At 47.2% G+C, this 14,124-nt stretch overlaps 1 protein-coding gene across 5 annotated transcripts in view; it reads left to right on the forward strand.

Moving 5' to 3' along the window:
- The window catches only part of LOC146783245 (uncharacterized), a 312,026-nt gene that overhangs the window by 246,089 nt on the left and 51,813 nt on the right, over positions 1-14,124 (forward strand). For all 5 annotated transcript variants that reach the window (XM_085633267.1, XM_085633266.1, XM_085633265.1 and 2 more), the window contains 2 exons: positions 4,384-4,438; positions 4,520-4,622. In XM_085633267.1, coding sequence (XP_085489393.1) covers positions 4,384-4,438; positions 4,520-4,622 — 158 coding nt within the window. The remainder of the gene's footprint in view (positions 1-4,383; positions 4,439-4,519; positions 4,623-14,124) is intronic.

The following is a 14,124-nucleotide window of genomic DNA, read 5'->3' on the forward strand; positions in this document are numbered from 1 at the left end:
TCAGATGGGATGGTCTGTCCCAGTATTTACACAAATAACCATATAAATAGCGCTATTTTATTTCTTTTATATCACTACTCATCCTAACGCAGAGTCTTCCAGTGAGGCCCCTTCCTATGATGCCATGTGACATCTCGCGTGTCGTGACGTCATGCGCTGTGTTGGCATGATGTCACTTGCATACTGCCTGCAACTTGGTCAGTCCCCCCACTTCTTTTTATATGACTTGTGCCCTGGTGCTCACCCTCTAGTAGCTTGGCACAGAGCAGTCAGGCTAAACTAAAGAGGCAAAGTGTAAAGTATTGATGCGCACACAGAGTCACGCAGTGAAAACACCACAACATTTATCACACCGGTTTAGAAAAATAGCCAATATTTATCTGAGTAAAGCAAGACCAAAATCACAAAGATCGAACATACACTAGTCAAGATTATATTTTTTAAAGATTACATCAAAATGCAGTGCTTAGAAGTCAATAGCTCCAACTGGGGCTATCTGGTCGCGCTTGACCGGGACAAATCCACAAGTTCAGTCTGACCGCGATGGAGCATGTGCCGGACATAGGAGTCAAGCAGACCCTGGTACAGTACATTGTATGCGTCGGAAATCGCAGAAGATGCGCCATGCAGAGGAGGCGAGGCATTGCAGATGCAGGCGATGCATCGGTTCATGAAGGCGGTGCAGGATTGTTGAGCTTTGATGACGAAGGACGATGCGTTGCACAGAGAAGGTGATGCGTCGTTTGCTGGTGTGAGGCCTCGGTTCCTGAAGGTGACGAGGCGTCAATGATGCATTGATGTTGAACGTGCGAGTCCTCAATTCTTCGGCGTCGATGATGAACTGCTGGGCTGAAGGCACTAAGTTGGTCGAAAGCCACGCAGGACCGGGACTGCGTCAGAGTCAGGGCAGAGCGTGTCAGACTTCAGTGAGATGGTGCTCAAGACTCATGCAGTGGCAGTGCTTCGGAGGTGTTGCAGCAAAGTCGTGGCTGTGTTGAAAGTCGAGGTCAGTGAGTCATGCACTCAGTGAACAGTGTCCATGGCTTTGGTGCAGGCAGCGGTGATGCATTGATTTTGCAGAGATGCACTGTTTCCGAACTGACGTTTTGGGGTCAATGCGCCGATTTCTTGGTTACAGCACCAAATTCACCAACAAGGGCCTAGGACTGAATTTGGCACCACTTGACAGGACTCCCAGCAGAGGAGCCCAGGTGCTGGCAGCAAGATGCAGGTGAAGTGTTCGATGTCCCTGAGACTTCAGCAACAGGAGGCACGCTCAGTCAAGCCCTTGCAGAAACTTTAGAAAGCAGGATGTAGAGAGGAAAGTTCAGTCCTCTCACTCCCAGGCAAGAAGCAGCAGGCCAACACAACGAAGCAAACAGCAAACTGGCAGCATCACAGCTCTTCATCCTGGCAGAATGTCCTCAGTCCAGAAGTGTTCTGAGTAAATGGTATCAGAGGTCCAGTACTTGTACCCATTTCAGTCTTCGACGTAGGGAGACTTCTTAAAAAGGTCTTTGTAGTGCACAGGTCCCTGCCCTTCCTGGCCCTGGTTCCAGACATACTACAGGGGGTACACAGCTCTTTGTGTGGGGACAGACACAGCCCTATTCAGATGCAAATGACAGCTCCTCCCACCACTCTAGCTCAGAAAGGCTCATCAGTCTAGTGATGGGCCATCAGGATATCCAAGGTACACCTCAGCTCCATTTGTGTGTGACTGTCTAGAGTGAATTCACAAAGCCCAGCTGCAATCCCACCCAGACGTGTATTCCAGGGACAGGCAGAGGCACAGAATGGTTACAGTAAGAAAATGGCAACTTTCTACAAGTAGTCAATTGAAAAGCAAGATGCGCTCCTTTCCTTCTGTGATTTGTACTCTACCTCCAAGGGTTGCGTGCGAGCTGAATAACTGTGATCTGTCCCGAACGTCACGGATGCATAATACATGATCCAAGAGGTACGTGACTTTACGCGCCTAACAGTCATACTGCTTAATGTAGGAACCGATCCTCACAATTAATAAATTCACTTGTCGTACTCCAAACTAAACCAATGTTTTACCACAACTTCTCCAAAATTAATCCTATAAATTACAGTCATAACGAGGACAGCGTGACGCCACTGTATTCCTTTATTTCTTTCACCTGCCTACTGCGTGCCCATCCGGGCTTCAACATAGACATGTAGAAGTTGACAATACATCCTAGTGCTTTCACGTTATTCCACCCAATGCATTTCGAGCTTTGTCAGCTCTTCGTCAGGGGTAACTGAAATGGTAATAACATAAACATAAACCGTCTATTCCAACATAAATGAGCTATTGCAATTACGTACACTTACTGTTCACGCTCTCTCCAATTACCCTCAATCAATACCACCCTCCGTCATGTCATTAAACAATGATAGGTTTTCCCTTGTCTACCCCAAAAAACTAAACCATAGGGAGTATTCTAGTGACCAGAAACTAAATATTAATCAACCATTGTGCCTAAATAATCTAATAACCCATTCCATGTTATTCAAGAAAAACCCTTTACAAGTTCGAAAAAAATACAAATCCAACCCGCCTCCCGTTCCGTACATGATTCCTTATACTAAACAGCCCATTCCCTGTGTCATGATAAAAAAACCATACTGGCTACCTTTGAAACCACCGTTTGGCAACAGTGTCAACTCCTCCGTATTCTCTTCACTACCATGAATGCGTGTTCGCTCGACTTCACGAACAACTGCTAAACCCTTCCACGTAAAACCCATGTGATTTATAACCACTCAAAACTGTGTAAACCTGACCCCGTGACGGCACGTAAAGTCACGTGCCTCTTGGATCATGTAACTTTCTACAAGTGGCATTTTGAGCTCTGCAATTTAAAAACCAACTTCACTAAAATATATGTTTTTAAATTGTGAGTCCAGAGACCCCAAACTCCAATTTTCTATCTGCTCCTAAATGGAAGATACACTTGTATGGTGTTACAAGGCAGCTCCAATGCTAACCTATGGGAGAAATCGGCCTTGCCATAGTGAAAAACGAATTTAGCAGTATATGTACAGCAGCAAAGTACATGTCCTAGCTTTTAAATACACTGCACCCTGCCCTGGGGGCTACCTAGGGCCTTCCTTAGGTGAGACTTGTATGTAATAAAAAGGGAAGGTTTGGGCCTGACAAGTAGGTGAACTTGCCAGGTCGGAATGGCAGTTTACAACTGCACACACACATTCTGCAGTGGCAGGTCTGAGATATGTTTGTAGGTCAACTCATGCGTGAGGAGCAATCGGTGCTGCAGGCTTACTAGTAGCATTTGATTCCCATGCCCTGGGCACCCATGGTGCACTGTGCTAAGATCTTATTAGAAAATCAAATATGCCAATCACGGAGGAACCAAATACCGTCACATTTTAGACCCAGAGCACATGCACTTTAGCACTGGTCAGCAGTGGTAAAGTGCCGTCCTGAAACCAGCAAAAACAAAGTTCAGCACACAGTCAAAAACAGGAGGCCAGAAGCAATAACGATAGGGGAAACCACGCCAACAGATGCCGGGTCTAGCAATAAAACTGTTAAATAAAGAAATAATGTCACAATTCATTCAAGTATTGAATGATATCCCCTATAGTGGCGTTGAAGACAGAAGACCCAATATCGAATAGTCGTTTTTGCCACGTACGTGTGGCCATCCTGGACAACTTGTGTAATTTCCCTGCACTAAGCTAATCTTTCAGTATAAGAAACACTTAATGAACAGACTGACCGGTAACATGCTGGATAGGTCCGCATTTAGATCTCTATTGTTAACATGTTTTGGCAGTGGGTACTAGTCTGTTGGCCTTCTTCAGAATCACTACATATGTAAGTTGGGTCAATCTGTCGATGCCCGACTTTAGTGGACACAATCAGAGAGTGTTTATATGGACGGTGGCTTGTGCTTTTATTCACATCAATTGCTTTCTATTCATGAGCTGGACCCAGTCTAAAAATCTGTTGCTGATCCTCTCTCACGTTTTGCTCCATAGAATGAACGTCACCAGGCGTAGAAAGTTAGGCGCATGATTGATACTAAGCAGGATGTTAGGAAAGTTAACTGTTAGACTGTTGGGCACGGAGGTGATGGCATATGGCACTGAAGCTACCGGGCCTAGCCTATGTAACAGGGGTGGTGCATGTAAGAAGTGCTGTTGAAGTCTTGGGCACTGTTGGTAAGCTGAACATTCTGGTGTTACTGGCATGTTTAGCGCTGGTGCAGAATTGATGGTGCTTTGTGACTGTTGTCCATTAGTGTTACACATGTTGTTAACCCCGAACAGACAGATATTTTGCAGTGTGCTTTCTTCTTTCCAAAACCCTACATCATAATTTTTTTCCTTTTCCACCCCCAAAAGGCGACGACTGTTTCCAAAACGAACCCCAAGCTCCACCGTGCTGGGCGAGCAGGAGGTAAGTAGTGTCTGTGCTTGTGCCAAGACCATTGCAAGTTTCCGTGGTGTGGCCCTCACTTTACCATGTTCCGTGTTCCAGAGTGGGATCCAGAACGGGGCCGTGGACATCAATGAGCTGCAGCTAGTGGTGCCGGGGCAGGAGAACGAGAACAACAACCATTCCATTGGTCGCGACACATCAAGTAAGTTGGGCGAGGGTTAGTGCGATTGGCTAGTTTACAATAGAGCAGTAGCAGCAAACCCCAGTGAGTCTAGCTTGCAATAGAACACTAGCAGCAATCTGCAGCGAGTTTAGCTTGCAATAGTAGATTAGCAGCAACCCGCAGCGATCCTTGCTTGTGATAGAACACTAGCAGCAACCTGCAGCGCGCCTAGCTTGCAATAGTACACTACCAGTAACCAAAGTGAGCCTAGTTTGTGATAGAACACAAGCAGCAACCTGCATCGAGCCTAGCTTGCAATAGAACACTAGCAGCAACCATCAGCGAGCCTAGCTTGCGATAGAACAGTAGCAGCAACCCTCTGCGAGCCTAGCATGTGATAGAACACTAGCAGCAACCCTCAGTGAGTCTAGTTTGCGATAGAACTCTAGCAGAAACCCTCAGTGAGTCTAGTTTGCGATAGAACTCTAGCAGCAACTCTTAGCAAGTCTAGTTTGCGATAGGACACTAGTAGCAACCCTCAGTGAGTCTAGTTTGTGATAGAACTCTAGCAGCAACCCTTAGTAAGATTAATCAAAGCATGGATAGATTCAAACCAAAGTACAAAATGTTATTTCCCTAAACATAAACTAACTATTGCTATGTCTTTTAAAGTGTTTGTATGAGAGCTTGCTCCAGTGCTTGATTTGTAAAATATTAAGTGCCAGGGATCTGACTAGGAGGACACTGCAGCTTGCACCACCCATCGCCCCTGCCATCGCTGCCAAACATAACTACTAACCATCACTCCCGCATGTAAATGCGATAGTTCAGATTATTCCAGGTCACCAAAGTTAAAGGAATGGCTGGGTAGCCAGGTATTAGTCATTTTTTTTAATGTATATTGTTCTCCTAAATAACTGTTATACTGCTCATCTCTAAATTACATGAGCAGCGCCACCTTGTGGCAGACTGCCCTAAGTGTGGTGTTGACAATTAGGTGCGGGTGCCGAGCATCGGAAACCAATTAAGTGCCGGTGCTCAGCACCGGAAAGCTACGGCTCAAATTAAGGACTGGCTTGCTCGCTTGTTGATCTTCAAATTGAGCATCTCAGCAGGAAGTATGAGAGGAAAACACGTCCCTTTCTAGACAGCAGTCAGAGTTTTTAACATGGCAGGACTCTCAGAGGTGGTAAAATGCTGGCGCCAAAAAATCATTTTTTGGAGCGAGCTCTTGGTAGAGAAGTGTCCACATTTTTAGACCAGTACCTTTTGCCACATATTTTGCCACTCCGTCTAGCAGTTTTTATCTTTTTTTTTTTTTTTTAGCTCACACTTAAATTGCCTCTGGGACTGATATGAAAAAACACATGGTTTGAGATGCTCCTCCCTAAATATTTTTCATCCTCATTTCCTGAACAAAAAGCACAATATTTCAAAGAGTGAAACAAAGATGAAGTGACTCATTATAGAGAGTTTTGTGCAGATGCCTTATCGTTGTTAAAAAAACAAGCACTGGCAAAGCCAATGGGTCTTACCTTTGTGACCTGTTGGCTTTGTCATTGCCGTCTGGTGATGCTGTGCAGCATGGCCAAAAGTACATAAAAAAGGTGCGATGAAGCAGCTACGCCATTTTGTAGGTGCGCACACAGATGTATATCACATTAGGAGGGGGGGGGGCGGGGTGTTATATGCCCCAGTCCTCCAAGGATCACTGGGCAGCTGAAAGATGGTCTACTGCCCTGTTTGTGAGTGCGAATAGGGCACTTGGACGTCTGTCTGCTGCCTCAGTCCTCCTCGTAACCCCAAACAATGACGGTAGACTTGGAGAACCGGGAGGTGCCATCTACCCCCGCCCGCCCTGACCTTCAGAGGAATGGTGACAGAGAACCACCGAAAGGTTCAGTAGATCCAAGTTCAGAAATGTGAAGAAGACACAGGAGCAGCTGTTGGCTGCCCTGGTCCTCCTACACAGTCAGTCTTAATCACTCATTGGTCATTCTCGCTATACTACTGTTTGTGCATTTGTATGTGCGGTGTTTTGCATTGCTGTCGTTTTATGGACAGACGTATTGACACATGTATTTAGTTAGAGCACGGGCACATGGGGTAAAGTCTGTGCAGTGATTTAAACCTCATAAGATGCGAGAATTGGCACTGCAATTTCTTCTGTAAAGTGCTCGCAATGTTTCATATCGGTCTGGGGAGTGAGGGGCGTGGATAGATTTGCCCACCTAAATGTTGTTCCTTACGCCTACTCTACTTAATATTGAAACTAAAGATATAGCAATATGTATTTTTTTCTGGCAATAGCCTTTCTTGTCAATTTAGTTATGCTCAAATAAGGCTAACACAGTATAATATGGTCTTTGCTCTTTTTAGTGATATAGTAATTTATTACAAAGAACATGTGTATGTTGACCCCTCTTTTTCTGGTTCCCTCTTCTGCTCCACCCAGATGTCGCCAGCATGGTGACATCTGCCCAGTCAGCTTGGGCGCGTTGGCAGACTGGCAGAAGTGTGTAGTCGAAGGCCACTTCCTACTCTCAGCCCTTTAGTGAGGAGAAGGGTATAGAAAAATGAAAAGCATAACTTTTAGTTTATCATAAGAAAAGCATAAATATTTACAGAAAACCCTTGTTTCTCTGTGTATCATCTGCAAGAGCTTCAGTCGATTGAAAAGTAGTCCTGCAGTCTTCCAGCCACCTCTAATGTCCATGACGTTAAGTATGTTTGGGGTATTTTTACAGCGTAAACCTAGCCCAAAGGCAGCGGAGCACTGTACAGGGTCTAAGGCAGATGCACAGTTTATATGTGATAGGAGGAGGAGCTACTCTGTGGACTGCTATAGCATCATAACACAATGCTCTTGAAAAAGGTGAGTCTTCGGGTCTTTCCTACAGTGAAGCAGGTTTAGGGCAGGCTCATGGATAAGAAGACATTCATCCAGACTCCAGGTGCATAGATGGAGAATGTTTATTGCCTCGTTTTATGCACTTCTTTGTTTTCATGTCTTCACCCGCTATTTAAATCCATCATTCCAACAGCTTGATTTCCCAGTCTACTCTGCGTACCTTCCCCCTTTGTCCCTCCCTTTTCCTGTACCCTTCCCGCTCTCCCCCTCTCCTTGTATCTTGAATTCTGCACAAACCCCTTTCTTCTCTCCTCATCCCCCCTTCTCTCCATTATTGCTGCTCAACCCTGTAGCCCCCTGTGGCAGACTCTTCCTTTTCCCTGCCCCAGGCCTAGTAGAACCATATTCTCCCTTCAACTACCCTCTAGGTCATTCTCCCCCGCTCTATCCTGCACCAGTCCCCTTACCTCTCCTAGCCCACGGGACGTCTCCAGCCCCTTCTTCTTTCCTTTCCCCTATCCTCCTGCCATTCCATGACTCCCTACATTCCGCCCTCCCTCCATTTTCCACACCCGTCTCCTCCCAAATTTGAACTCAATTCTTCTCCTCTTTTCTACAGCTGCAATGATAACTCTTTCCATCCCAGATGCACCGACAACTTCCTTCAACCACCATCTATCTCCACCTTTCTCTCAAGAATCCCCTCTTTCCCCTCCCCGCATTCCGCCCCCTCCACTTTCCACACCCATCTCCTCATAAATTTGAACTCAATTCTTCTCCTCTTTTCAACAGCTGCAAAGATAACTCTTTCCTCCTGCGTTGCACCGAGAACTTCTTTCCACCACCATCTACATCTACCTTTCACTCCTGCACCCCATTACTCCTTCATCACCCCCACCTCTCACCGCCCACCCTCGCCAATGGCACTCCCTACGGAACCCATCGATTCTCCCAACATTCCGTGCTTAGCCCTACTCTCTTTATAAAATAAGCTAGGATTCCTCATTTCCTCTATCTCCCAGCTTGAAGCCTCCATCTCACTACTTAGTACTAAAATTTCCACCTTTTCCCAACAACCTTTTCCCCTGGCAAACACCCACTTCCTCAAACTCCTGAGGAATACCTTGCTCCCGCGCCCCAAAATAGCCACACATAATCTGTCATCTGCAGACATTGCCAATTTATTGGCTAGTTACAAGACTTCCAACGCCATCCCCGTCCCCTCTCCAACTTTGTCTACTCTGTACACTATCCCGGCCATCTCCTCTGCCAAAACTAAACATCAGCCTTATTCTATCCTGGCACCCTTGTAAGGAACATTATCCCTATCACCCCTATAAGCCCCAATCACCCCTCCACCAAAACAGTCCTGTCAGAGTTGCGCAGCTTGCTACACAACTGCAGATCTGCAGTTAAACACAAGCTCGAAATTTCTGACACCATCTCTCTTCACAATCTTGACATTTGTTTCCTCACAGAGACCTGGTTTGACAACATCGCTCATAATATTTTTGGTCTTCTACTACCCACCGACTACTCCATCTTTAGAAACGATAGAACAGATAAAGTTGGGGGGGAGGTATTACAAACATCTTCAGAAACTCCCTTCAAATCAAGGTACTTCCTGACAGCTGCTTTCATACTTTTAAATGCCTTTCTTTGGAGTCTCAAGTGCAACACAGCTCCCCTTTCAGATTTCATGCCATATATCACCCTCCCGGTGACTGCTCCACTTTCTTAGAGGAACTCACCGACTTCGCCAGCGACCAATACACCCAAAGTGACAGACAGATTTTTCTGGGAGACTTTAATCTCCACTGGGGCTCCTTGGAAGACTCCGCTGACAATAGGCTTGCCACTTTTCTCTCAGTTAATGATCTTATCCAACACTGCACAGAACCAACACACTCTAAGGGCTCAATCCTTGACCTTGTTATATCCATAGCAGATATGCTAACTATTGCTTATATTCAAGTAGACTGGTCCGACCACTTCCTCATCCCCTTCTCTCTTCACCTATCTCACTCTGTAACTCTTGGCCAACCCAAAAGGACTACTACCTGGTTCCGTAACACCAAAAATATTGACCTTGACATTCTTTGCGATTCTGCCCTGATATCACTTCCAACATTAGACCCTAATTTGGATGTCAACATTCTTACCTCCCAATGCCTCTCCAGCCTTACAGTCAAAATTGATCATGTTTTCTCCACTACAAAGCAAAAAGAAAAGGCCTATTCCTTCTGCTCCATGGTTCAATACATTTCTTTATGTAGAAAGGAAGAACCTGGGACTCCTGGAGAAGCAATGGAGACAATCACCATCCGCCACTAATCTCTCTACTCTGCGCTTAGCAAGATCAAAAAACCAGAAACACATCTTCCAGTAAAAAGCGTCTCACTTCAGAAACCTCCTTGACTCAGCCAAACAAAGACCCCAAAAAATATTTGACCTCATCAAAAATTCAAACGTCTCTCCCTCAACCTTCAAGCCTGACAATCCTCCAAAGAAAGCAGCAGAATTTGCTTTATTTTTTGAAGAAAAAGATAAATTACTTGTGGATCAGGTCATTCATCCAACCCCCCTAGAGGAGCGCAAATCCTCAGTCACTTAGCAACACTATGACGTCATCTCTGAAGATGCCCTCCTCAAATGCATTCTTGAAACAAAACCCTCTAATCATTCTTCCGACCCCATCCCGAGTGACATCGCCATTGACATCTACACCCATACTCTTTCCTATTGGACCAGTCTGATTAACCTCTTCCTCAGCCAAGGCTCCCTTCCTGTTGCCTTCAAAACTGGACAGGTTGCCCCACTTCTAAAAAAAAAAAAAAAAAAAAAAAATAACGCTGATTCAAACCACCTCAACAACTTCCACCCCATCATAAACCTCCCTTTTCTTGCAACAATCACAGAAAGATGTGCAGCAAAACAACTTTCCCTACATATTAAGGACAACAACCTTCTCAACAAATTCCAATCTGGTTTCATGCAAGACTGCAGCACTGAAACAGCCCTGCTGCAATTGATCAACGATGCCCTGTGTGTTCTGGACTACGGGGAGTCTGGTCTTCTGATTCTTCTTGACCGTTCTGCAGCCTTTGACACTGTCAATCACAAAACTGAGAATGGGCTTGTAAGGCACAGGGCTTAAATGGTTTGCTTCTTTCCTCTCGGACAGATCTCAAGTGATTAAAATTGCAAACAGCCTTTCGTCTTCAATGGCAGTAGGTCAAGGCATCCCTCAACGATCTATACTCGCACCCACTCTTTTCAATCTTTACTTGGAACCATTGAGTAATCTCTTAAGGAAATCTGGGATACATTATCACCTCTATGCTGATGACACCCAAATCTACCTTAAAGTGTCTTCCTCACACGACATCTCAATCCTCAACTCTACTCTCAAATCTATACAAAACTGGTTCATCAACTCATTCTGAATCCTTCCAAAACAAAATTCCTCCTCCTCTCTACCTCACTCTCCCCTCCTCCTGTTCAATCTTGGATAAATAACCTGAACTTACTGAACAACAAACCTATTATTGTCGACAGCGCTAAATCCCTTGGTGTCATTCTTGACAAAAAGCTCAATCTACCCTCACACTTCAATTCGATTACAAAGAATGCACTTTACCAACTGCGCCTTCTCTGGGGGATTCAACGTTTCCTTCCGGAGCAAGACCTAAAAACCTTGGTCTAGTCTCTGGTTCTCTCTAGATTGGACTATTGCAATTCTCTGCTTGCTGGCCTCCCCAAATCTCACCTTTCCCCTCTCAAATCTGTACACCATTCAGTGGCTCGTTTTGTCATCGGGGCCAAAAGAAGTGACCACATCACACCCATACTTTATTCTCTTCGATGGCTTCATATTGAAGCAATTTCAACCTACAAGCTTGCCTGTATCACCCACAAAGCCCCGCACACTTCCTCCCCTCGATACCTGGCAAATAAACTCAAAATCTCTGTAGGCTCTATGTGGTGTAGCGGTCTAGTCTGCGACGCACTCTGCGTGTGACGTCAGCGGACTTCCGGCGACGGCCATTTTGGGTTCGCATTAGCGCGCCAAATTTAAGCAGATCGGAGCTCCGTGCCGGCGCTCCTGCAGTGTGACAATTAAACCAGCGTTACCCTCGCAAATTGTGTGGTGTCCCTTATTTCACAGCGCCACAGTGAGGGAACTGCTTCATTACAATGGCGACGAGGTGGTGAAGGTGCCCCGCGCTGCAACCAAGAACCACGTGGTGAGCAGTGGACCGGCAGGATACCTCAGCACTACACTGTGGGGGCGTGGCGGTGCATCGGAGAGCGACCAGAGCGTGGAATAGGGCACGTGAGCAGACCCTTAGCCCCAGGCCCGGAAAGGAGGAGCAGGAGCGACTCGCGGCACTGGAGTAGTAGGGGGTGAATGCCACTGGCGGGCTGGTGAAGGGGGCGGTGCCCAGTGAAGCTGGAGGGAGACAGTGTGGACCACGCGGAGAGCGGAGAATCAAGCCAGGAAGACGAACCAGGGGGCAGTAGAGCCCGAGTGACCGGCGCTCCAGGCACATCCACTTCAGGAGCACGACGATCGGGAGCAGGACAGAAGATGAGTTCCCAGACGTTCTACCTGACGAACCCCGTGCCCTTCCTCACAAAGGTCGGAGAACCAGAGATGCCGTGGGACGATTGGAAAAGGTATTTTCTGAATTACCTGTCGGCATTAGAGGAAGAGGGCGAGACGGAATTCTCGAGCTCGCGGAGGAAGAAGATCCTCCTCCCATCACCTAGGCCCAGCGGGGCAGAGGGTGTATGAGGACCTGGTGAAGGAAGTAAGGCTGGCGGCGGACGACAACGTGTTTCAACACGCGATAGACGACCTAGACGCCCATTATCGCCCGGTGGTGTGCACAGCCATCGACAGGTACAACTTCTACCACAGTGCACAAAACAAAGGGGAAACGGTCGATGAGTACGTGGCAGCACTACAGAAGCTGGCTCTAATGTGCAAGTTTGGGACCCTACAAGAGGAACTGATCAGGGACCAAATCATCATGCACACGGTAAATACCTCTATTCAAGAGAAGTTGTGGGCAAACGGTGACGCACCATTAAAGACGGTAGTATCCATGGTAAAGAAAGTGGAACTGACCAGGAGGTGCGCGGAAGCAGCCAAACGGGAACGCATGCCAGAACAAGCCGTGTGCAAGGTAGAGGAGCGAAAAGCCACTGACAGCAATGCGCCGGCAGGACAACAAGGCATGCGGACCTATAGAAAGCCCAACGCCCGGACTACGAAACCACAAGGACAGCGGCAATGGAGCACGAACGCATGCTACAGGTGCGGCAGCGGTGCCCATGCCGCCAACGACAAGGGATGCCCGGCGTTCAGAGCTAAGTGCGCATACTGTGGACTGTTGGGACACTACGAAAGGGTATGCCGAAGGAAATCTCCAAGGCAACAGGTGAAATACGTTGCACAAGAAACAAACAAGGAGGAAGACAACGAGAACCAGGAAGAAGAAGATGAGATCCTGATTGTGGAGGAACAGATTCTGGGCATAGATAGTTCGGCGGACAAGAAACCAAAATGCGACATGAGCATTGGGGGAGTGAGAGTCACAATGGTAGCCGACTCGGGATCGCCATACACCATCATCAGAAGGAAGATATGGGAGGAGGATTTCGCACCAGGGACAAAGTATCAGCTGAGGCCCACGGACATCCACCCCGTAACGCTCACAGGAGAGCCAATACCCATGGTAGGATATTGCACCCTAACCTTCGAATTTAGGGGCAGAAAGTGTGAAGGTAAATTATATGTGGCGGAGAAAGGACCGTCAGTGCTGGGTTGGAAAGACCAAGGAGAGCTAGGGATAAAACTGAACCCGGGAGGACGCATGCAAGTTCTCATGACCGAGGAGGGACGGGTACAGGAGGCGCAAAGGTGGAAGGAAGGATTCCCGGAAGTCTTCAAAGACTCCATCGGTCGTCTAGCGAAGTTCACCCACAAGATAAACTTGAAGGAAGGGGCCCGCCCGGTGTCCCACAGAGTACGAAACATCCCATTCCGGACCAGGGGAGCAGTGCAGGAAGAATTGCAGAGGCTGGAGGACAATGGGGTAATAGAAGCGATCGACAACGCAGAGTGGTTGGCCCCCTTAGTCGTGACGCAGAAGCCCAATGGGAAGGTGAGGCTGTGTGTGGACCTAAGGGAGTTTAACAAAAACATTGTGGTGGACAAGTTCCCCCTTCCCAGGATCAACGAGATGTTGGCCAAGACCCAAGGGGCAAGGTGGTTCTCCACAATAGACTTAACGTCGGCCTATCACCAAATTGCCCTACACCGGTCATGCAACCACCTGACGTCGTTCATCACCCCGTTTGGATGCTACAAATTCCTGCGGATGCCGTTCGGGTTAGCCTCTGCAGCAGCAGTCTTCCAAAAGCTCATGTACCGGCTGTTCCATAAGAAGGAGGGCATCCAATTTTTCCAAGACGACATCTTGGTAATGGGAACATCCAAGGCGGACCACAACAGGAAGTTGGAAGAAGTGCTAACAGTGTTAAAGCAGAACGGGCTCACAGCCCAATAGGACAAATGCAAGTTTGACATGAACAAGGTCACGTACCTGGGGCACGAGATCAGCCAAGAGGGCATCAAACCCAAGTCATCCAACGTGGCAGCGATTAAAGACGCACCTACGC

This window comes from Triturus cristatus, chromosome 11 (assembly GCF_964204655.1).
Source record: "Triturus cristatus chromosome 11, aTriCri1.1, whole genome shotgun sequence".
Lineage (NCBI taxonomy): Eukaryota > Metazoa > Chordata > Amphibia > Caudata > Salamandridae > Triturus > Triturus cristatus.